A 25,269-nucleotide genomic window follows, 5' to 3' on the forward strand; every position below is an offset into this window, starting at 1 on the left:
TCTATATCTATCTCTATCTATCTCTATCTATATCTATCTCTATCTATATCTATATATATCTATATATATATATATATCTCTGTCACTTGACTTAATGACAACAGATAAAACATATCAGGGGCGTTGGCTGCTTTTGGATTGCCAATTCAAGTTAATTGTTTCATAGAGAGAAAAAGATTTGTAGTTTTTTTTCCGCCAAACATATTTGGTCAGAATGATCACATTCTGAGTAACCGAGAGAAACTTGCATCAAATAAAGGTCTATTCATGAAGCAAATGGTCAGTAATATACAGCAAATTACAATAATCCACCCACTAATAGTACAGTGACTCAAAGCGAAGGTTCAGCTCTGAGGTGTAAACTGTGACGGGAAATGCATAGTGGGATAAAAAGGTAGACCACATAGCTGTTAGCCCTTCACAGAGGCCTCACTTAGGTTTACAATTCTATACTTTACATTCTGAATGCAGGAAGGAAATCCATCTCACTTTCATATAACAGATGTGCTGCAAGATTACAAAACCTCCTAAACTGTGTTGTAACCCAGCAAAGACAGAGATTAGTCTGTTCTAAGAAAATGGTTTTAAGTTCTATCATATGTTGTAAAAGCCCTTAAAAACGCAGAAAAAAATGAAAATGTTATAAAAACTTCAACAAGTCAATACATACGATTTCAAGAGTCATTTTCAATATTACTAAATTTGCAGTTTTCATTAATATAATTTCTGGGGATCCTGCCATAAGGGTCTTATCATTGCCATTTTAGAGTGACAATGTTCTTGCACTGTCTTCAAACTATACTCCTGCTATGCCCGCTATGGTCATGTTAACACACAATTCCAAGGCAAAGTTCACTGGTGTCACACTTTTGGGAAGCCATCCCATACCATGGTGCCATTCACTGTAGGGCATGTGTGTATGTAGACAAAAAGTGGCTGTAAAGAGGCTTGAAGCGATCAGAAGCAATGAGATGTAACAAAGGATTTTAACAAATGGGATTTGTTTCAGATGATGCACAGTGCTTAGGCATACTAAATCCCATTAAATACTTTAAAGAAAAAAGTGCACCAAAAAAAGAGTGAGACTACTTACTGTGGAAGCACACAGACCTGGACAACATACAGGTCCCAGGCGCTTCCCAGTGACAATGTCACTCTAGCAAAGTCTCCATATGTACAGCTAACTATGCTTTCAATACATTTACTAGAATTCCCCACTTTTGGTGCTTTACTCAGTCAGGCAAAGGTGTGGACTACTCCTAAGATCCGATTCATTATGGTTTAGTTTTCCAGTAAATGTGACCATATCAGTCTGGATTTAGTAGACATATCATACCTGATATCATTGCTCCACTGTCTAAGTAGGCCTGCAGCTGTGTGCCCAGAGCTATGGTCCGCAGTCTGGTCCCCGAGTACCCCTGGACACATCTCAACCGTGAATTGGTTCCGAGCTCTCTCTGCAGCATCATTAGCATTTGGCACACTGGTATGGTCTATAAAATAGTGAAACAAATTATCCAAACTGACACAAAATATGCACTCACATGTATGCTTCCATTCTGTTACTGGTTTAAAAAAATAAAATAAAAAAATTAAAGTGGAATTTTGAGCCCGTTAAAGCTGAAGTTGAGGTAAGGCAATTTTTGCATGGTTAGATTAATCCAGCCTGGACTAATGTAAGTAGGTATGTGCCACACCATTACTATCTTTCAGGTTCTTACAGCCTCCCTCATCCAATCAGAAAACGCTTTGCATTCACCGAGAATACTCAGCATGGGACCCCGGAGGCTAGTGCAGATCACTGTAGGTACTGTGTAATATTTGTCATATCTAAACTTCAGATTTAAATATTTTTACACAAATTTCACCATCTCCTTATTAAAAATGACACTTGTTCTATACAGCAATTTTTCAAAAAAACTCAGGAGAACTGTACTATAGAGATATTGGCAGATAATGATGCTCTGCACCTATATACCTGCCCGAAATCTCCTACTCAGTGAAAGAAGTGCAGCAGTCAGCTGTCATTTTTGCTGGTTTGCCACCACCAGTGGTTTACTCATTGCAGGTATTTATATAGTGCTAACAATTTACACAACACTTTACATACTGCACAGCCGATCAATCCCTGTCCAAAAAGGAGCTTACAACCCAAGGCCCAGATTTCACATGCATACACATAATAGGACCAATTGTAATAGTAGCCAATTAATCTACCAGCATGGGTGACCCCGCCCCCCTCTGATGTAACGGAAACCTGCCTGTGTTACATCAGAGGGGTGCGGGTCACCCCTACGTCACAGGGAACCCCGGGTTTCCCCTTGCGTCAGAGGGGGGCGGGGTCAGGTGACAGATGGCCCCGCCCTCCGTATATAAGAAACGTCAGCCGCCGGAATGCCTGCAGTGTCTCCGTGGAGGAGACAGAAGAAGGATGTATTCGCTGCGCTGGATGACATGAGACATCGCTGGAGAGATGATCGTCCGTCGCTGGATAGCAAGAGTGGATTACCGCCGCTGGAATCTTTTTTTTATTTTTTTATTTTTAATAAAGGAATTTTTCAAAAGTGTGTTTGTTTTATTTAACCATTTTTTACACTTTCTTTGTGAAATGGTAGGGGTACTTTTGTACCCCCTTACCATTTCAAACAGGGGGGGGCCGGGATCTGGGGGTCCCCTTGTTAAAGGGGGCTTCCAGATTCTGATAAGCCCCCCGCCCGCAGACCTCCACAACCACCGGCCAGGGTTGTGGAGATGAGGCCCTTGTCCTCATCAACATGGGGACAAGGTGCTTTGAGGGGTCACAGACCCCCAAAGCATCCTCCCAATGTTGAGGGCATGTGGCCTGGTACGGTTCAGGAGGGAGGGGGGGCCGCTCTCTCGTCCCCCCCTCTTTTCCTGCGGCCTGCCAGGTTGCGTGGTCGGATAAAGGGTCTGGTATGGATTTTTAGGGGGAACCCCACGTCAATTTTTTTAAAAATTTGATGCGGGGTTCCCCTTAATATCCATACCAGACCTGAAGGGTCTGGTTATGGATATTTAGGGGAACCCCACGTCAAATTTTTTCTTAAATTTGAGGCAGGGTTCCCCTTAATATCCATACCAGACCTGAAGGGCCTGGTAATTGAGTTTGGGGGACCCCCACGCTTTTTTTTATTTATTTTTTTATCAATGACTTTCAATGAGTGTTCTCTGTATTACGGAGCCGACAATTCATAATAGCTGCGAGTGATTTTAAAGGACTTTTTTTTCTGCATAAATGACACTTTGTGCTGGGACAGTTCTAAGCACGGGAAACATGCGCCCCTTCACAGGCATACTATAGACAACCCCCCCCTACGAAAATTAAAGGAATATTACACTTTTATTGTTTCACTTTAATCATTATTAAAATCACTGCTCCCGAAAAAACGGCAGTTTTTAAAACTTTTTTTTGCATTGATACATGTCCCCTGGGGCAGGACCCGGGTCCCCAAACACTTTTTAGGACAGTAACTTGCAAATTAGCCTTTAAAATTAGCACTTTAGATTTTGAACGTTGGAGTCCATAGACTTTAATAGGTTCTAAAGTATGCTATATAGTTAGCTCCGTCGAATCTTCTTTATACATTCGACAGACACCATAAGCTTCCAAGACAGATTTCGAACCGTAATTCATGTGGATTTTCGGACGAATGCAATTTTTGAACGAAAAACGAAATAAATAAAACGAATTTCGGGAGTAACTAAATAAATTAAGTTTTCGGACGAAAACGAAACGAAATATTTTACTCTGCACATGTCTAATAGATAGATAGATAGATAGATAGATAGATAGATATATATATATATATATATATATATATATCTATATCTATATCCACACACACACACACACACACGAATCAGACCAAAATAGAATCAGTAGGCAAAAATACACAACATGCCAAAATGCAAGTGGTAAGATTAACATTTTCTTCCTTCCTCTTTCTTTCCCCAATATATTTATGCTTTCATACGGTTTCGTTCCCAATGTAAACCACCTCTAACCGAGTAAATCCTTGTGTAGGCCAAGTGTGTAAGTTCCTGACACTTATCCATCATACATACCAATCTTCTGATCCAAAATGATAAAGAACAAGTTTAGTGATTTTTTTGGTGTTATATTTACATAACTCACTTTTTTCCTTAAAAATTAAGCCTGACTAAAATGTAAAATCATGTTTTTTTTTTTTTTTTGTGCAGTCAGATTGTGTTTAATATAAACCAATTTGGTTTATATTAAAAATGATCTATTAGCACCGCTAGGCACAGTATGGTTTTAAATACACTCACCGGCCACTTTATTAGGCACACCTATTCAATTGCTTGGTAACACAAATTGCTAATCAGACAAATCACATAGCAGCAACACAATGTATTTAAGCACCTAGACATGGTGAAGACGACTTGCTGAAGTTCAAACCGAGAATCAGAATTGGGAAGAAAGGTGATTTATGTGACTTTGAACATGGCATGGTTGTTGGTGCTAGACGGGCTGGTCTGAGTATTTAAAAACTGCTGATCTACTGGGATTTTCAAACAATGGTCCAGAAAAAAGAAAATATCCAGTGAACGGCAGTTGTGTGGACAGAAATGCATTGTTAATGTCAGAGGTGAATGGACAGACTGGTTTGAGATGATAGAAAGGCAACAGCAAGACCCCTTTCACACTGGGGCGGTGCCGGCAACAGCAGTTAAGTGCTGCTAGTTTTATCAGCGATTTACCGCTGTTATAGCAGCGCATTTAACCCCCACTAGCAGCCAAGGAAGAGGTTAAAAGCCCCCATATTGTGGCGCAGCCGAAGCGCTTCGGTAGCGCTACCCATTTATTTCGAGAGCCCTTCTTCCAGCAATCGCCCTGGGGGAGAGAGGGGGGGGGAGGGGAGAGAGAGAGAGAGAGAGAGAGAGAGAGAGAGAGAGAGAGAGAGAGAGAGAGAGAGAGAGAGAGAGAGAGAGAGAGAGAGAGAGAGAGAGAGAGAGAGAGAGAGAGAGAGAGAGAGAGAGAGAGAGAGAGAGAGAGAGAGAGAGAGAGAGAGAGAGAGAGAGAGAGAGAGAGAGAGAGAGAGAGAGAGAGAGAGAGAGAGAGAGAGAGAGAGAGAGAGAGAGAGAGAGAGAGAGAGAGAGAGAGAGAGATCACCACTGTAACAGCTTTAATTTGAATTGCCCAATGTTCCTTGCGCTCGCCGTCACACACAGTCCCACCTCCTGGCCCGGGTACTTTGATAGACAGAACATCGGTCTGGGATGTGTGACATCTATCAAAGTATCCGGGCCAGAAGGTGGGGCTGTATGTGACCACGAGCGTCGGGAATACTGGGCAATTCAAATAGAAGCTGTTACAGCAATGTTCCCCACTCTGTAATGATCCGTCCGGCTCACCTCTTCTTCTCCTCTCTCTTCCCCTGCACTAGTGTAGCTGAATTGATGGGCACAGGTGAGGCTGCGCTGATGGGCACGGATAAATTAGTTAATATTTTTGTAACTTCATTCTGAATAAAACATTTAAGTGTGGCGTGGCTTGGACATGGCTGGCTGAAGACACGTTTTTTGTGAGCTCCAGGCCTCCCCTCGTCTGTCTCAACAAAACAAGCCGTATGCAGCCTCGTCTAGCAGCATGCTAACTGCAAAACGGTACCGGACAAGATAGTCAACACAGGGACATTGCACCCACACTGCACAGGGTGAGATTCACTGCTTCTTTTGAAACGTAACCAATACCTCCCCAGGCGCCATAGTTGCGATCCGCGTGGCTCCGGCCTTGATAGGCATTCCTCAGTAGAGACAACACTCTCGCCCAGTTTGAACCCCCGCTCTCCTCTGCCCAGATATGTCGGTAGAGGCAAACTCCCCACCCTGGCAAGAACTGGCCCACATTGATGGGGAACTTAGAGCACTCCTTCAGGCTTTACCCACAAAACAGGACATTGAGGCCTTGATACTGAGAGTGGAAGAAGCAGACCTCAGAGATATACAGGAGGTGAGAACGGAGCTCAGCTCACTATCAGACAGGGTGGACTCTGGAGAGACTTCCATCTCCTCACTGGAAACCAGAGTGGGAGCCTTAGAGCAATCACAAGTAGCTCAGGCCGAGTCAATGGTCGCACTCCAACTCCATATGGAAGATTTGGAAGACAGAAGCAGCAGGAACAACTTATGCCTCCGAGGCATCCCGGAAGCCACAGGCACTGAACACCTCTCAGAAATGGTGATCACCATTTTCCAGAAAGTCCTAGGCTCCCCACAGACCATCATCGAGCTGGACAGGGTCCATAGAGCTCTGGGGCCAAAATCGTCAGATCCCAATAGGCCCAGAGACGTGATAGGCCCCTTCCATAAATATTCCCTGAAAGAACAGATCACCTGGAAAGCTTGGTAATATGGGGAGGTAGACTTCGACGGTGCGGCCATCAAGATTCTTCCGGACCTCTCCCGGGCTACCCTATAGCGCCGAGCCTGCCTCCGCCTGCTTCTAGACCTGGCTAGAGAACAGGGAAGCACTTACAGATTGGGATAACACCTGAAGGTGAACATTACAGCACATTACAGCACATTACAGCATTGGGCAGCACATTGGTGTAGTGGTTAGCACTCTCGCCGAGCAGTAAAAAGGGTCGCTGGTTCGAATCCCAACCATAACACTACCTGCCTGGAGTTTGCATGTTCTCCCTGTGCCTGCGTGGGTTTCCTCCGGGTACTCCGGTTTCCTCCCACACTTGAAAGACATGCAGATAGGTTAATTGTCTTCTGTCCAAAAATTGACCCTAGTATATGAATGGGGACCTTGGATTGTGGGCTCCTTGAGGGTAGGGACTGATGTGAGTGTGCGATGTACAGGGATAAGGACAATTGTAGATACCCACTCAGGTTGAACTGGATGGACTGGTGTCTTTATTCAACCTTACTAACTATATAACTATTACAACATGACAGTGATCTAAAACACAAGTCGACCTGTCATTGGCTACAGAAGAATAAAGTGAAGGTTCTGGTGTGGCCATCTCAGTCTTCTAACCTCAATATCATTGAGCCACTCCACTTCATCCACAAATACCACAGAAGACTTCAAGCTGTCATTGATGTTAAAGGGGCAATACATGGTATAAAGAAATTGGGTATGTAAACTTTTGATCAGGGTCATTTGGGTAGTTTCTGTTGCCATTATGATTTAAAAAGAGTAAATCAAAGTTGATTGATAATAAATGGCTTCAGCCCAACCATGAGCGAAAGAAAAGTTTTTGCGTCATCTTTCATATTCTCTGAAAAATCAGAAGAAATCATAAATTCTGCCAGGATATGTAAAATTATGAGCACAAATAAAAAAAAAAAAATGTTTTTTTTGTATAATATAAAATTATATATATATATATATATATATATATATATATATATATATATATATATATATATATATATATATATATATATAAATATTACACACACACACACACACACACACACAGTTTATCTCTTCTGTCTGTTCTCGGAGTGGATTTGAGATTTTGATCCTTAACCATATAGTTGGTTATTTAGATTTACTGCTGCATATAGATATTTAAGAATAAATAGCTTTTTTTTTTTTTATAACTTTAAGGTTATTATCCGAATAATTGAAACAAATGGCCAAGTAAACGATTTTGAAAATAATTCTTAGTTGCAGCCCTAATAAAGGGATTCTAAAGGCATACGTTTTTTTACCTTGCTATAGGGGCACTCTGAAGGCAGGAGGAGCAGGAGCACTAGCAGGGGACCCTAGAAGATCAGGGCTGCTCTTTTCAAAGCAGCCCGATCCACCTCTTCTTGGGCCCTTTGCTGGCGCTTCTGACTCCTCTTGCCTTCAGAGTGCCCCTATAGGAAGCCGCAAAGTATAGTATAGTGCGCCCCTATAGCAAGGTAAAAAAAAAAAACTTCTGCCTTTAGAATCACTTCCTTCTCCTGCCCAGGACTACATGTTCCATGAGGCATTGCTCCTCTCACATTCACAAGTTCTCAGGCACTTACTGACCTGTATGGACAGTGAATTAAGCTGTATGAGTGCTGCACTTTATTTCCTGATATGTAAACAAATAATGCATTCTATATTCAGGCCAACTAATTGATAATGAAAATAGTTGACATCTTCATAATCGATTATATTGATCAGTTGGTTCAGCCCTAGAAACTTTATAATCTAACAAACAAGAGATCTGAAGATTTCAGGAAACCAATTTTATCCAAATAAATGGCTTCAACATAAACCCTAACTCCAAACACTTAAATGAAAGCAATCACAGCATTAGAAATTTTGAAGTATATAATTCCGCATTCTTACCTATACTTTCCTTGGCCACCAGTCCAGCTGGGACTTCTATAGCCACAGTGTTCAGCATACTGTCTCTCTTTGATGTACCATGGCTGTTGCAATACTCCCAGCGTTTCTGCTGCAATTCCTGTAACCAATAGGCCATGGCCTGCCTATTCGAAGCCTAAAAATTGAAAGATGATCATTTTAAATTCTGCTTACAATTAAAAATAAACCAGTTTATGTAATAAGGTTGCTGTATTAAATAAAATGAACTTTTGTACTCAATGCAAAAATTAGATTTCCTTGGAATTCATTGAGAGACAATACAGACTGATTAATTCAGTTCCATTCTCTATACATTAGAGGTAGACAACCACCATCTTTGCCTCTGTTTAATCTTCAACTGCTATGGTGCTGCACATGTGATTGGTTATGACACCAGCCATTGGATGGTTTGATAGTTTGGCTGAGAGCACAGCCAATGTGCAGTTAGCATTCCTGGCATGCCTTTTTTTAAACTGTTTAAATCCATGGGTTTACTTCCACTTTAAGAGGAAGAGCTAAGTAAAAAGAGGATTGAAGGTTAAAAAAAACAAACAAAAAAAAAGAAAAAAAGAAAAAAAAAAAAAAACACAACCCTCACGGGAACCCAGTTAGTTAAAGCACACTGTGACCATGAAGGGGTTAACTTGATCTGTGATGGAGCAGGCACAAACAGGAATCTGCCAAATCCAAGGTCTCATGGAAGCAACAATACCAAAAATCCTCTGTTTCATTTAGAACCAGTCAGTCAGATCTACGGTCTGTGAAATTCAGGCTCCCATTGATTAGAGGGAAATGGACAAACTGGTGACAAACTGGTGTCCTCATTGAGATGGAATTCAATGCCATCTTGGAAAGGATTCTAGCAGAAATCAGAATGATGATTTGTCTTTGTGGAGAATCAGAAAAGAAATAGAGCTCACAATACTGAAACAGAGGCAGAACATTGCACAAAATTCATAGCACTTCTGAGAAAGGTTATGGCTAGTAGGAAAGCCATTTATGACAAAGAGGAAGACAGGAAGCTTCCCTTAGTAGTCCTCGGTAGTTAAAAAAAAAAAAAAACAAACAAACAAACAAACAAACAAACAAACAAACAAACAAACAAACAAACAAACAAACAAACAAACAAACAAACAAACACACACACACACACACACACACACACACACACACACACACACACACACACACACAACAAAATAAAAAACTCTGAAGACCTTTAGGACATCCTCACCAACTGGAAATACCATCAAGGAACCACAGGCCAAACTTTGCAGAAAAAAACGTCTGGAAATGGTCTTCTGAGACAGAGGTCCCCAATCCCAGGGTCCCAAACCGCTACCGGTCCATGGCCTGTTGGAAACCAGGCTGCACAGGAGAAGGTGAGCAGCAGTCAAATCGCTCCCCATTGATTTCATTACCTCCAGAGTTCTACCTCCTGTCAGAACAGAAGTGGTATTAAATTCTCAGGTGGACCAACCCCATGTAAAACTGCAAATGTAAGGCATCCAAGTTGTGCACTCCTAATGAGAATCTAATGCTTGATGATCTGACATGGAGCTTGAATCATCCCAAAACCATACAAACCCTGCCCTCCTGGTCCATGGAAAATTTGTCTTCCACAAAACTGGTTCCTGATGCCAAAAAGGTTGGGGACCACTGAGGGATTTAAAGAACTGTGGTTTGGGTTTGACCCTTCGCAAAGACACCTGAACTATTTCAAGATATTTCATGATTTCCAGATAATGGGATGGATATGCTGTATAGTTATTGGGATGCCATGTTCAGCTACAATTGAGCAAGGAAAAGTTGCTACCAAAACTGACAATGGCGTTAGGCAAGATAACACATTCATTCACCCCAATCAAACAAATGTCAGCTAAGTAGCGGTTAATATCTAGTAAGAAAAAGCAAATGTGTCCATTTGTAGTATAAATATGCTGGAGCTCAAACATTTAGCCGATTAATCTTTTCTGTTCTGAAGCTCCTCTCAAAAAGGGTTGTTTGGTGGGGTTTTTCTTAGGGATGCACCTAAATTCCAGCCACCGAAACATATCAGCTGAAAATTGTGTTTTCGGCACTTTGCCGAAAGGAAAATCTTGCCGATAATTGCGCTGAAAATTCCGCATGCGCAGTAGCAGCTGCGCGCAACGACCTGTGATGCCACGGACGTTACTCGTGGTTAAGACGCTGGACTCGTGAGCACGCTCCCCGTGATGGAGATGCTGGAGTTCGATGTGGCTAGATTTAGGAACACTTTCCCCACAGAACTTTCCTTGTGGTTGAGACGTTTGTGTACTTCTAGTACTATTATAGTTAGTTGTTATACTTCTACTACTAAACTAAAAGGCCAGGTAATAATTATATTTTTAATTTAGGTACTACTTTAACTACTTATATAGCGCCATCAAACGTCAATTCATTTAGATAACATTCAGTTGTTTGTATGAGATTATATACACTGTTACCAGCAAAGGTGGAACATGTCTGTAGTGTGGAAATATTTTAAAGTTTCTGAAAAAGACCCCAAATTTGCAATCTGCAGTCTTTGCTCAGCAGAAATTTCAAGAGGGGGTACAGTGCCAAGGCATTTTTCAACACCAGGTTTGATACACCACCTAAAAACACCTCATCCAGTTCAGTTTACAGAATACAAGAAAACAGTACCGTTTCCAAAAAGTGCCTCAGGGCTAGGCTCAACACTATCGGTGGCCACAGTCTTTAAAAAGGTTAAAAAAATTACAAGTGACAGTCCCAAAGCTTGCGGCATTACAGATAAAATTATGGAATTTATTGCATTAGATGACCAGCCATTCTCTGTTGTGGAGAACATTGGATTCCATAGGCTCATGCAACATATTGAGCTGTGTTGCACAATACCAAGCAGATGCTACTTTGCAGCAACATGTCTACCTGAATTATTTAGCAGTGTTAGAAAACACGTTCATTAGCTCATGACTACCGACATCATAGCAATCAGTTTTACTACCGACATTTGGAGTTCAGACGTCATTCCAACGAGCCTGACAGCGCAGTGGATAGATGCCAAATTTCAATTGCAAAACATCCTACTTAATGCACGCGAGTTTGTTGGATCACATACTGCAGCAGCAATATCTGATGCTTTAAAAACCATGCTTGACACTTGGCACATTGAGAAGTCTAGTGCAAGAAGTGCATTTGATTGACCGAGATAATGCATGGAACATGGCAAAGGCAATGGAGGACAGTGAACTTAAAAGCATACCGTGTATGGCACACATGCTGCAATTGGCTGTGAATGAGGGATTGCTGCATCAGCTCACACCATATCTGATTTCGTAGCAAAAGGAAGAAAAATTGTGGGCGACTTTAAGCATTCTCCTCTTGCTTATTCCAGATTACAAGCTTTGCAGATACAGTTTGGAATGCCACCGAAACGACTGCAGCAAGATGTAGCCACTCGTTGGAACAGCACCTACTATATGCTGCAGTCTTTTTGAACAAAAGCGTGTTTTAGCTGCATATATTGCAGATTACGAGCTGCCAGCAACATTGAACGCACATCAGTGGATGTTAGTTGAAAATAGTTTGTCTCTTCTATTTTCATTTGAACAGTTAACAAAAGAAATAAACTCAGCTAATTAGGGCTGTAACTAACGATTATTTTCATAATCGATTAGTTGGCCGATTATTGTTTTGATTAATTGGCTAATATAGAAACGCATGTAAAATTAACTGTAGAGCGTTTCTACAAAAAGCACCAAAAAATGCATAGGTGTAAACCAGGCCTAAGTTGTTTAGTAACAGCAGCAAGCTTTTTTTGGATCACCTGTCATAACGGGGGTTAAAAAAAAAAAAAAAAAAACGAAAACTAGCCCTATAACACAAAAAGAGCAAATAATCGCTACTATAAAAGGGGTTAATTTATACTGTAAAACAGTGAAAGTAATAATTAGATTTATTAAATACACCCAGAAGTAGGATATATGGCCATTTTTACTAGGGGGTCAGACATGAAGGGTGGAAGGGAGATATAAATCTTTTATATTAAATCAGTACTAAAAGCTGAGACTTTTTTCATGCATATGATCATTTTAAATATAATTCACAATACTGGTAAAAGTTTACTTTAAAATGTACTTGTAATGCCTTCTATTATATATCTAGTCTCCACCTTCATTGGGTTCAGATGCTGATCTTCCCTGCACAGAGTCTTTAAAGTGACTTTTTTTTTTTTTAAACAACAAACATGTTATACTTACCTGCTCCATGCAGTGGTTTGCACAGAGCAGCCCTGGTTCTACTTTTCTGGGGTCCTCCTCATTCTCCCTTTAGAACCACTCACTTCCTGCCCAGGACTACATGTCCCATGAGGAATTGCTCCTCACACATTCACAAGTTCTCAGGCACTTACTCACATGTATGGACGGTGTACTGAACTGTATGTGTGCTGCACTGCATTTGATATGTAAACCAATAATGCATTCTGTATGCAGGCCAACTAATAGGCTGGCCAATTAATCGATTATGAAAATAGTCGACAACTATTTTCATAATTGATTCGTTGTCGATTAATCGATGAGTTGTTCCGGCCCTACAGCTAATGCTTCCATTGCTGAAGTTATTCCCTTGATTGCTGTAATGAAGCGTCTCCTAGGAAAAAAGAGGCAGAAACAGACCATGGAGTAAAAATGGCTAAAACCACTCTATTGGAGGCCGTTAACCAAAAAAAAAAAAAAAAATCACACTAGACAGGTTTTTAAAGTAATTTATTAGGCAGCTCCAGGGGTCTCTTCCGTATTCGGGGGTCTCGTCTGACTCCTCCGCTCTCTTCTCCCGGGCTTCTCCGCTAGCTTCAGCTGTTTTGTCGCTCTTTTGCTAGTGGTGGCCCGATCTTTTCGTCATCTTCTTTGCTGTTCTCTTCTTCCGATGTTGACACGATGCTCTCTCCCGCTGTAATGCTGTGTACACGGTGCGCAACGACTTATATAGGCATGGGGCGGGGTCACCGGGTGATGACCCCGCCCCTTATGACCACACAGTCCCAGCATGCACCAGGATCCTGCCCCCATAAGGGAATGTGATTTTCCTATTGCAGTGAGCGTGAGATGTACAGTACTCTGCAGCCGGGAAGCAGCGCCATAGGATCGCGCTGGAAACATTTTTTGCGGGCAGGTGCTGTAGCTGCCCTTGCATCGTATTTGGTCTGTCGGACCAGCAATCAGACGAACGGGCTTCCCGATAGGAACTGGGTCCGGCCAAGTTCCGATGGGAAGATTTAAAACATGTTCTATTTCTAGGTCTGTCGGATTTTGTGAAAAAAAAAAAGTCAGATGAAGCCCACACACGATCGGAATATCCGACGGCATCTTTCCGTTGGACCTATTCTGCCAGAAAGTCCGGTCGTGTGTACGAGGCATTTCACTGTCGAAATTAAACAAGACAGAAGGCTTCCTGGCCTAGTGCATTAAGGAAGACCACTCTTTATTAATAATGGTAACAGACATACAACAAACCAACAGGTGTACTCTATCAACCTTGTCGTCAAAGTAAGCTTCCAGTCCACAATACATCACCTATAGCCTAGGACAACTGGAAAACCCAACAGGCTAAGGTGTTTTTAGGACTTGCCTAAGTTGCCTTGCCTAGTCTCCTCAGAGCTCTGGCTCTAAAGGAAGAGGCAAGCTCTTGAAACATCTTAGCCTGTTTTGGGGTTGCCATTATGTGATGATTGATGATGTATTGTGGACTGAAAGCGGATGTTTTACAGTACTACTTTGACAACAAGCTTTGAACTGACAGCTTAGTAGTATGATGTGTATAATAGCCCATGCGCCCTCTTGTTAAACTGTGCAAATACCGTACGTCTACTCAAACATAGAGGCGCTTAGTCTACTCTTTGGCATTTTATTATGCCTGTTTTTTGTTAATATTTTATTTTGGTATTTTTTTAATAATATTATTAATTTAATTATTGTGCAATGTGAAGCAGCATATGTGTACTGTTACTGTAAGTTAAGTTACTTTCTTTAATTGTGTACTATTTTATTTTCTGTGCCCAATTTATGTGGGTTACTTACTTTTAATAAAGAAAGTACTTATTTACTTTACTGGATTCTTTGTACTATTTTTATATTCATAAAATTCATGATAAAATTATTAATAAGTTGAATAGACGAATATGAATAATAACGAATATAACACAATTTAGAGAATTTTATATATCCAAAAAAAATAAAAAAAATAAACTGGCCTGATAGATCATATTATTCCCACTGTGGCGCGACGCACCCTGGTTGGGCTTCTCCTTTTCTACGCCCGCAAGGCCATAGCCCTCAGCTGGCGTAAGCCAACTCCCCCTCCTCTCTCCCTGTGGAAGAAATTGGTCAACGACAGCCTGCCTCTTTACAAAGACTGCTATGCTAATAGGGGCTGCCCGCAAAAATATGACAAGGTCTGGTCCAGCTGGCTGGCTGACACCTCCACAGCCTCTGACCCGTAGCCTACTTAACAAGTTACCCTTTGCTAGTAACCGGGAAACTGCACCAGTGAAAATGTCATATGTCTGAGTAGAGTGTTGTAACCCCAAGTTGTCCTGCTGCTCATGGAGTCAGCTGTCTGTGGCCAATGAGGTGCCTTAGACTCTCCGTCATATTCTGTATGTACCAAACTATCTTGTATTACAAATCTGTATACATCACGCCTGTAACTGTAGTCGTGACCAATGTATGTGTTCTTTTTTGTTTGTTAGTTTGCTTGCTGTTGTTTACTGCATAAACTTTAATAAAAAGATTTGCAAAAAAAAAAATAAACTGTCATATTCAGTATCAGTTTTGGTTTTCAGCCTAGTGTATCTTCCATTTTTGGTATCGGTTTTCGGCACCAAAAAACACATTCGGTGCACCCCTAGTTTTTCTCTGCCTGTGAGAGCATATGTCTGTAAAAAGTGAAAACGCCATAGTGTGCATGGACACATTGGCTAATATGAAGGGGAGTTTTCAGGCATAAAAAAAATAAAAAAATGAAAGCTCAAAAGCCTGTAGGAGCAGATTCTTTGAGCTTCTTAGAGCTGCAGTGTACAGCTATAGCCCTAAAGATCAGCATAACTAGACAACTAGGATTTACAATAGTTTAACAATAGCAGCCCCTCCATGCTTCTAGGTTAGGTTTTGTTTAAAGCTGAACTTCAGGATGAGCACATATTTTCTCAATACAAGAGTCATGTGTTTTCTTCCTTGAATCTTAGGCCGCGTACACACGCGGGGACTGTTCGCCCAACTTTGTCCGTCAAACAGTTTCAGCAAACAGTCCGCTCAAAATTAGCATGGACGGACATGGCCACACACGACGAACGAACAGTTTGCTGAAACCGTGCGCGATGACGTGAACGGCACGTACGACGGGACTAGAAAACGACGTCCTATACACTGCAATGCAAACTTCGGCGTGTAAATCCTTTCTGAGCATGCGCGGAACTTAGTTTGACGAACAAGCCTACACACGAGGGGACTGTTCGCTGAAACAAAGTTTCAGCGGACAGTTTTTCGGAATTTCCGAAAAACCTTGTTCAGCGGACTGTTCGCTGAAACTGTCCGCTGAAAGCCCACACACGAGCGGACTGTCCGCCAAAACACTGTTCAGCGGACAAAGTTGGGCGAACAGTCCGCGCGTGTGTACGCGGCCTTAGTGTGCTTTGTGCATTTCCTCCAGATCTGTGCAGTAATGAAGTGTGAAACTTTGCCTCTGTGTTAGAGCTTCCTTTAATAAAGACCATTTGGTTATTTTTCCTTATACAGGGCGACTAATCTTGTCGCCAACTTTTACTGGGTCCCACCCCCATGCTCTGCTTACCTAAGACCCCTTTCACACTGGGGTGGGGTCGGCGGTATAACGCTGCAATTTTTAGAGGCGCTTTACTGCCAATTTCGCATTGCTTTTACCCCCCGCTAGCGGCTGAGAAAAGGTTAAAACCACCGCAAAGTGCTGCTGCAGCAGCGCTATGCCGGTGGTGTTGCCATGCTGCCCCATTGATTTCAATGGGTAGGAGCCGTAAAGGAGCAGTGTTTAAAACACAGATCCAAAGACGCTGCTAGCAGGACTTTTTTTTACTGTCCTTCCAGCGGACCACTCCAGTGTGAAAGCCCTCGGGGCTTTCACACTGGAGACAGAGCAGTGGCTCTTTCAGGGCACTTTACAGGCGCTATTTTTAGCTCTGTAGCGCCTGCAAAGAGCCCCAGTGTGAAAGGGGTCTAATCTTTGCTATATTTAACTGAATATGACACCCTCTATGGGCGGTCCTGAAGAAGTTACGCTTTAGAAGCTAAACACGGTGACCAGCAGAGGAGACCCAGCTCACAGACAACCCCCTCTGTTATGGCTATTTATATTATTATACTGTTTGATTCGGGGAGGTTATGTATATAAGGGTCCAATGAGGAATGTCATATTTTGTTGTAAACTTATCTTGTTTTGTTGGACACTACTCTTTTGAGCGCCCTTCTTTTACGATTTGTATTAAAAGAGGAAGTAAACCCTGATGGGTTTTACTTCCTCTTTATTTCCCTGCAAAGTAAAAGCATAATGGGCTACTATGCATCACATACTAGCCCATAATGTGGCACTTAACTCAAAAAGAAGCCCACAATATTCTCGCTGGTGGACACATCCATCTTCACCCCTCTTCCTTTCGGGGCCGCGGACTGCGGCTCTGTGACTGGCCAGAGCCCAGTTACGTCACTCATGTGGCAAGCCTCCAGTCATGGCACACGCTGGAGAAGAAACGGCATGGAGGGCCGTTTCTTCACTGTGCATGTGCCGATGGCCTTATCAGAGCAAGACAAAGTAAATATCTCCCAGACGGCGCATGTTTAGGAGATATTTTTAGTACATATAGGTAAGCCTTATTAGAGGCTTACCTATATGTAAAAATGTCTGAGGGGGTTTACAACCACTTTAATAGACATTTGATATTTTTATAAAAAATCCTTTTGGTCTCAAGCCCAGTGTCTCAGAAAAAGCTCTTGCAATGGTTTTTCTCTAGGATCAAACAGTCTTTTTACACAATGTGGAGTATTAACCCCTTAGGTCAGGGGTCTCAAACTGGCGGCCTTCCAGCTGTTGCAAAACTACAAGTCCCATGAGGCATCGTAGGGCTAACAAATACAAGCATGACTCCCACAGGCAGAGGCATGATGGGACTTGCAGTTTTGTAACAGCTGGAGGGCCGCCACTTTGAGACCCCTGCCTTTAGGTTCAACAATGAGTATAACAATCATGCTTTACTGCATATACAGACTGAGTTTACTGCTGTGGGTTTAGTAACATTTTAAATGCAAGTTTCTATGCCCAGAGATCAGCATAAAAGCTGTTAAAAGGTTTTTGTTTTTATATGTATGTATGTATGTATGTATGTATGTATGTGTATATATATATATATATATATATATAAAATGTATTTATACATTTTTTTTTTTTTTTTTTTTTTTTTTTTTTTTTTTTTTTTTTTTTTATAGAGACAACAGACCTCCAAGGGGAATGCACCAAACACCGCGTCTTTGAGCTCCCAACCCAAAAATCTCCAATCCAAACTCCAAAAGGCAAGCACCTTAATCCAACATGCAGACCTTGAAAGGATTACAAGTCATTTGAATACAATCAAGAAGTCCGCCTGACCTTCTGGAGGAGCCTAACCCCTGCAACAATAAAGCACAAAGGAGCTCAGACAAGCATGCCACTACAGAAAAGACCGTTGAATACAAATCCCGATACCAATCTTTCAAAATCATGAAAGTGTTTTGCTTTTCTTATATAAAATCTCTTTATATTTACACCATTCAGGAAAAATTTTTATATTTCTAGTGGAATTTCCTAACTCTAAAGAGAAAGAGCAGACTTTGAATCTTTGTAGGGTTTTTTTTTTCTTTTCAAGGTAAGCAATTAATCAGATCTTGTATGCCTACAGGAACTTGTCACTAAGTCAATAATGTACTCATCACCAGGAACTGACTCCTGTTTGCTCGCTGTACAAAAATAATGTCTTTCATAATTCGCCAGACCCTAAAGCCCCATACACACTATCAGTTTTTCTGCCGATTTTTTCCTTCCGATTTACCAAAACCATATAATATGAGGTCAAACCTTAGGAGTTTCAATGTGTATGCAATCAGTCAGGCCCTTGCACTACATGGTTTTATTAAATCCAAAGACAAAAATCAGCTAGTGCGTATGGGGCTTTGGAATGCACAATGATTTTGCAATGTCCTTTAAACTTCAATATGTATAATGCAACTATTTGTGCCAAGTATCAAAATTACTTAATGTAAACAATTTCATACTGAATGTATTTTTACAGAACTAAAAACGCAAGAAGCAGTCTTCTAATTCCCAAGAAGAGGCCATTGTTACGAGACTTCCTGTCTTGCACAGTCACACTCTTCCCGGTAAGAAAGGGGTGTATGTACAGTACAATACCGTCTTTTCTGAATTCTAAAAATACTGTACGAAATGTTTGTGTGTCACATTTAAAGTGCTTGTTTCTTTAAAAATAAAAATGGTAATACCCCGTCTCTTAAAAATTGTGTTTATTTCAAATTATTACGCCGGCATCCAATACCTGGTTTATCCTGCCAATTCTCTTTCTTCCTGGTTGTAAACTGACCACTCTCAGCACAGAATTCAACCCACGCTAGTATGGTCAGTTTGCGTTCCTTCTACTCCCGTTTGGAGGTACAGACACTGTGCAAGCCCACAGCATGTCTGTACCTTTCATGGTCTGTATGCAGCCACACCCCCACCCATCCCTCCTCTCTTGAGTGACCGTGGTTTCAATCCCTAATCTCATTGTCAAACTTGTCAAAACCCACTGATTACTCCCTGATGTGCTGTAGATGAAACAGTGATCAGGTGACCAAAAAAAAAAAAAAGGCATCTTAAGGTCCTTTCACATGCTTTAGTGGGGAATCGATCTGCTGATCCCCGCTGAGCAGGCGGATGACAGGTCCGTCTCCGCTCACCTGTCAGAGCTCCGCTCTCCTCTATGGAGAGATCAGATAAAAACGGACTGCCTGTGTTTTCATCCGATCGACGGATGGAAAATAGCATCTCCAGCCTTCTGGATTCCAAGGACAGGATCGGACAGCAGCGGTTGTCAGCGGAAATGTCACCGCTGACATCCGCTGTCCCATAGGAGTGAATGGAGGCTCCGAACAGATCCGCCTGAAAAATTGACAGGTGAACCTGATCAGAAAGCCCTGATTGGAAAGCCCCTTCTGTAATGTTTTTATATTTTTTAGCTGTGGATTAATAAAATGATACACTTTGAAAGATCTATGTACAGTAAATTTAGGACAGTGGCTTTACAACTACTTTAAAAGTGATTTAAAAGTTTGTTATTTTTAAAGAAAAAAAAACGAAACATGTTATACTTACCTGCTCTGAGCGGTGGTTTTGCACAGAGCAGCGCAGATCCTCCTCTTCTCAGGTCTCTCTTTGGTGCTCCTGGCCCCTACCTCATGTCGAGTGCCACCACAGGAAGCAGCTTGCTATGGGGGTATCCGAGCCAAGCCACAGCTCTCTGTCTATTCAGACACAGAGCTGTGCTTCGGCCCCACCTCCCTCTCTCTCCTGATTGGCTAACTGACAGCAGTGGGAGCAAACGGCGCTGCTGCTGTGTCTCAGCCAATCAGGAGGGAAAGTCCCAGACAGCCCAGGCACTCATGTACATCTCTGGACAGAGATGGGGCTCAGGGAAGCGTTAGGTGGGCAGAAAGGGGCTGCTACACACAGACATTTTTTTATCTTAATGCATCAAGATAAAGAACCTTCTGACTTTACAACCACTTTAACTCAAAGTGTTTGTTACCCCAGCATTTCATATTATTGATATGTTCCTGTTTTACTATGTACTTGTATTAAAACATATCCTGTTCTCTTTGTGTGGAATCCCTGGTGTTCCTGCCAGTCCCTCCTCTTTATTATTAAAAACTGACACACTAAGCAGAAGAGCACAGCTTGGTCAGTTCTCTAGCTATGCTGGGAACTCAGTCCTCCAACGATCAGACTCAGTCCTGACATGCCCCCACTGCACAGCTGTTCAATGGAAAGCTCAGTGTACTGTTGCTTCTCCTCCCCCAGCTCTTAATAGAGGGAATGTGATCACTTCTAAAAAAAAAAAAAAAGGGATAAAAAGTATTTATACATTTTGTATCTATACACAAATGTTTTGCCTTTCATTTCCATTTTAAACTGAATGGTTTGTTTTACAAGGTGACTTTTTACAATCACGTTAACTATATTTATGCGTTGTTAAAAGTTATTTAAAATCTAACATTTAATTAAAAAGCCACGATGAACACTTAAATTGACAAAAATCAGATCATGGAAGTTTGACAAGCAGCCATATAATAGTACAAATTATCACAAGAAACATTCCCTTTTCTACAAAAATGGCAGATAAAAATCCTACTGCCTTATAAGACAAAGCTGCCCACAGCAGATCAATGCATACGGTGTAAACGGGTGCAGCTTGCAAGTCTGGATATGGTAAGAAGGTAACCCCAGCATACATATAATTAATATCAGCGGGCAATAAAAGTTAAGGTTATGTTACATTTAGCTCTAAACAATCAGCTGTAAAAGCGGAGTTCCACCCAAAAGTGGAACTGCCGCTTTAAGCACTCCTTGCCCCCTTACATGCCACATTTGGCATGTCATTTTTTTTGGGGGGGGGGGGGGGTGGGGGCGTCATTAGGAATGGGACTTCCTGTCCCACTTCCTCCTAGCCTTAAACACAACTATATAGTCAAATCCCAAATTAAAATTGAATGTCCAGCCAAAAGTTCCTATAAAGTTTGGATAGAATGGAAAGAGAGAAGCCCTGTTGGGTTTTAGTTCTATTGGAGATCCTTCAGAAAGATTTCCTCTGTCCCGGTGACAGTTTCACCAGATAAAGTGGAGAAAAGCCTCCACTGGCAACACAGAGAGAAATGAAATATTTTGCAAAGTATGGGAAAACAAAAACCCTTTTCAACATTTTCTTGCTGTGTGTCTGTAGCAAATATCACTTTCGGTTTGGTAAATCTTTCCCCTTGGGCAACGAATGGCAGGAATCACAGGGCTATGCAAACAGCTGCGGCTGGGAAGCCTGTACAAATCAATGACAGGCGGCCACATGTAATGGCAAATGGGAACCATTACCTGCAGTTAGGGACAGATGATTGGCACTGGACGGAGAAAGATTCCATCCAATGATGATCATCTGTCTCTAACCACAAGTAGAGAGGAGTTTGGGCATTCTCCAACACATCGCTAGCTAAACTCTGAACTTGCGCTCTTTTTTTTCCACTACAAGCTGCCGCCCGGGTCTCCCTGCCCCACACTCCACAAAGAGGCAAGCCGCGGGGTCAAAATGACCTGTCCTGCAGCTCCATGGAGCAAAACCAAGTGCAAGTTCAGAGTTTAGCTGGAGAATAGAATACCCAAGCTCATTTCTGACCGCAAATAATTGCTCCATGTACGCTTACCTGCAGACAGCCGTGACTGCGGTCAGTCATTTGTGCAGGATTCATGACCGCAGCTGCATGGATTCACCTGTGATGATTGCTGATGCATATATTTGCTGTGCTTTCAGGTTACAGCCTCATTCTGATCAGTGTGTTGGCTCCCCATGTTGGAAAACATTCCATTGATCAGCGGCTGCAGCCACTGTCAGAATACAATGTCTGGATGCAATGGAATGGGATGGGATGGGGTCATTTATGCGAATGGAGGAATTTCTTCGATTTTTTTTCCATTTAGCCCTCTGACTGAACAGCGTGTGGCCAGCCTAAAGTGCAAATCCAGGTTTAACCCCCCCCCCCCCCCCCAACTACTTTTAAAACTGTTCCTGTTCCCTCCTAACACCTATGCTTACTAACCTGTGTAGTAAAGATGTATGTACTTACCTATTTTCAAGTCGCTTTGGTCACATGATCCCCAATATCAGCCAGTTGTGCTGCAGGAGAGGAGAGAGCGTTCCAACAACAGCTGATAAAGCCAAGAGTGTTGACGTCACCCATAGGCTTCAATGACCCATCCTTTGTCAGTGATCCCTCCTCTCCCCTGAAGCCGCTCAGGCTAACACAGAGGAGCAGGATCATGTGACCAGACTGGGATGACAGTAGGGGAGTATACAGATCCTTCTTACACAAGATAGCATAGGTATTACCTTTTAAAAGTAAATCTATTCTATTTTATGCAGCCATAACACACAGTGTATAAGTGTTTTTTGTTTTTTTTTGTTTTGTTTTTTAAACAGGGCATCTAAATACTTTTTTTCAGATGTATTCAGGCCGGTCACGTGACTCCCAGCCGCTCTCATACTCCAATAAAGGGCTACAGACAGAGGGGTCAAGATCTCCCTCTGACGTCAGACAGGGAGGTCATGTGACCGCCATTCTGGCCTCTCAACCCCTCCCATTGTAGCCCTGGATTGAAGGAGGAGAGTGGCCAGGAGTCATATGACTGGCCAGAAGATAGCTGAAAAAAAAGGTATTCAATTAAAAAAAAAAATAATAATTAACACTTACACAGTGCGTTATGATTGCATAAGATAGAGGGGCTGGCAGTGAATTTTTGTAACTTTTCTTTTCTACTAATAGCAGCGGGGGGGCTTTGGATGTTAGAGGCATGTATACTGACCACGGTAATCAGGGCTCAGCAGCCATGATTACTGTGGTCAGTACACAGAGGGGGACACAGGAACTGGCAGGATCAACCAAGTTTTTTTTACAGCTTAGAGAGAGGCAGGTTAGGCAGCACAAGCACTGTGCTGTTTAATCTGCTATAAAGGGGAGAGTTTTTTTTTTTTTTTGTTACAACCACTTTAAGCAACATTAAACCTTAATTTTTTTTTAAATTAAAATAAATAAACATGTTATACTTAACTGCTCTGTGCAATGGTTTTTCCCCATAGAAAGTCACCGTCTATGGAGACTCCGGAGCCGCCTTGTCTGCCACTCTTGTGCATATCACTGGATCGGGCTTAGACAAGTATAAGGGGGCTGGGGGGAGTTCAGAAGTTTTTTTACCTTAATGCATTAAAAGAAAAAGTTCACCTTTGGGAAGAGGTTACACGTTCCCCCCCCATTTTTAGGGTGGAACATGCAACATGTTTCCAATGCTGTAGCTGCTGCCCGATCTGTTCTGTGAACAAATGAACTACAAGTACCGACATCCGTTGTGGCTCAATGAACTACCACTGCACTCTGGAGCACCGTAATAGTTCACTGATTCTATCAGTGTATCTGCTTGCCCACACGAGATGTTGCTGCTGATCACTGGTACAATGTAACATGTTCCCAAAGGTGAACTTTTCCTTTAATGCATTATATACAGGCTCAAAAAAAATGCATATTTTTTCTTACCTGCAAAAAAATTAGCATTTCTTTTTATTAAAAAAGTAAACGTATCCTTTAAGGTCAAAAACCTTAAGGCTTTAGAACCGCTTTATGGGTTTAAGCCTGACATATTCACTTTAATGAAGCCACAGACAGTGGTAAAAACCCAGCAGAGGTTCTAACCCTCCCTATTCAAAACCAAAATAAACCAAAAACAATGTGTCAGGAATTACATTTTCAAACTATATGCTAACAAACAATGGCGTAATATCTATCCACATCACAATGACAGTTTACCCGGAGGATGGAGACTCGTCCAGAACTATGGATCTCAAACTGGCCTTCTTCCGCCTCCAAGTCATAGCTGAACGAGGCATCCCCGATACTTATGTACCCCAACGACTGGGCATCATTAGGGTTCTTGAAGTAGTACAGGTAGCAGCGGCGAGGGTCAAACACAAACCAGCGGTTCTTGAAGCTCCTCAGGGGCCCTTTGCCCGACAGCTTTGCCAAGTTCCCACAAAGTTTAGCCGGTGGTTCTCTGGTGGGTTCTCCGGTTGGCGAGGAGGTCATGGAGTCTTGGGTGGCTCTGTCCTGGCTGCTTCTTCTGTCTTCCACCCCAGGCATATCTGTCACCATTGGGGTCCTGCAGACTGGTCCATGTCCTGGCAGAGTTGTGAGGACTTCTGAGGTCTCCCCCTCCACTCTCTGCTCTCCTATCTTATATCTGCATCTGTCACACTATCCTCCCATCTACACAATACTCCGCTTCCTGCTTTGTGGTGACACAGCTGCCCCTGGTTTGCATTGCACTCAGTTTATTATTGATGTGACCACCATGCATTTCCTCTGCACTCTCTAGGTAACTCACCCTATGCAGACTGTCATCTCCACTGCACGCTATACAGATCTCCCCCTCTGCTGCCTATAAGTCTCTACACTCCCCAGCGAGAGCAACTCCACCACTCACCCTGCACCCAGCGCTGCATCCCATGACTGTCCACCCACACAAAGCATCATGGGAATCGTAGTCCAGCCTCAGTCACAGCGCCCCGTCCTGTCTGCGACAAAAGACTACAACTCCCGGCATGCCCCGCGCTAGGCTAGGGAAACTAGGCGAGAAGGGGCGTGGGAATCCCATCTATAAAATAAATATATTAATACAGTTTCCACCCAACGTTTGCACGGGATTGCCACGTATGTGATATATATGTGATATAGGAATACATGTACAGCTCAGGCTTGGGGATATGCAGCTTTATGGAGTGTGTTAGGTCTGAGGGGTGAGAGCATGTGACTGGTTAGGAAGAGTCAGTGTTCACGTTTCTGCTGATTTCTAGTTGAATGGAGGGGAAGATAGAATGCACTGCCTGCTTTGAATTGTAACTAAAATTTAGCTGAATATAGTTTTTCATTTATTTCATGTGAGAGTACATTCTTGCTGTACCATATTTCCACATCTGGATTTCAGATACAGATTTGTAGTCTCCACCTAGTGGCCATCTGTGGTCCCTGCAGGACAGCTGCTGTAGAGTTTAGTCAGTCCTTAAAGTGGTTGTAAACCCTTAC

General features: G+C 42.3%; 1 protein-coding gene across 1 annotated transcript in view; it reads right to left on the bottom strand.

The window, feature by feature from the left end:
• Positions 1–24,698, bottom strand: part of TBC1D2B (TBC1 domain family member 2B) — a 118,394-nt gene extending 93,696 nt beyond the window's left edge. The window contains exons 1-3 of the mRNA XM_077472686.1: positions 23,998–24,698; positions 8,327–8,480; positions 1,337–1,493 (exon numbers count right to left, since the gene is read on the bottom strand). Of these exons, the coding sequence (XP_077328812.1) occupies positions 1,337–1,493; positions 8,327–8,480; positions 23,998–24,339 (653 nt within the window). The 5' untranslated portion in view covers positions 24,340–24,698. The remainder of the gene's footprint in view (positions 1–1,336; positions 1,494–8,326; positions 8,481–23,997) is intronic.
• Between the last annotated feature and the right edge of the window lie 571 nt (positions 24,699–25,269).

This window comes from Lithobates pipiens, unplaced genomic scaffold, assembly GCF_037356315.1.
Source record: "Lithobates pipiens isolate NorthernLeopardFrog02 unplaced genomic scaffold, aLitPip1_a1.2 Scaffold_8, whole genome shotgun sequence".
NCBI lineage: Eukaryota > Metazoa > Chordata > Amphibia > Anura > Ranidae > Lithobates > Lithobates pipiens.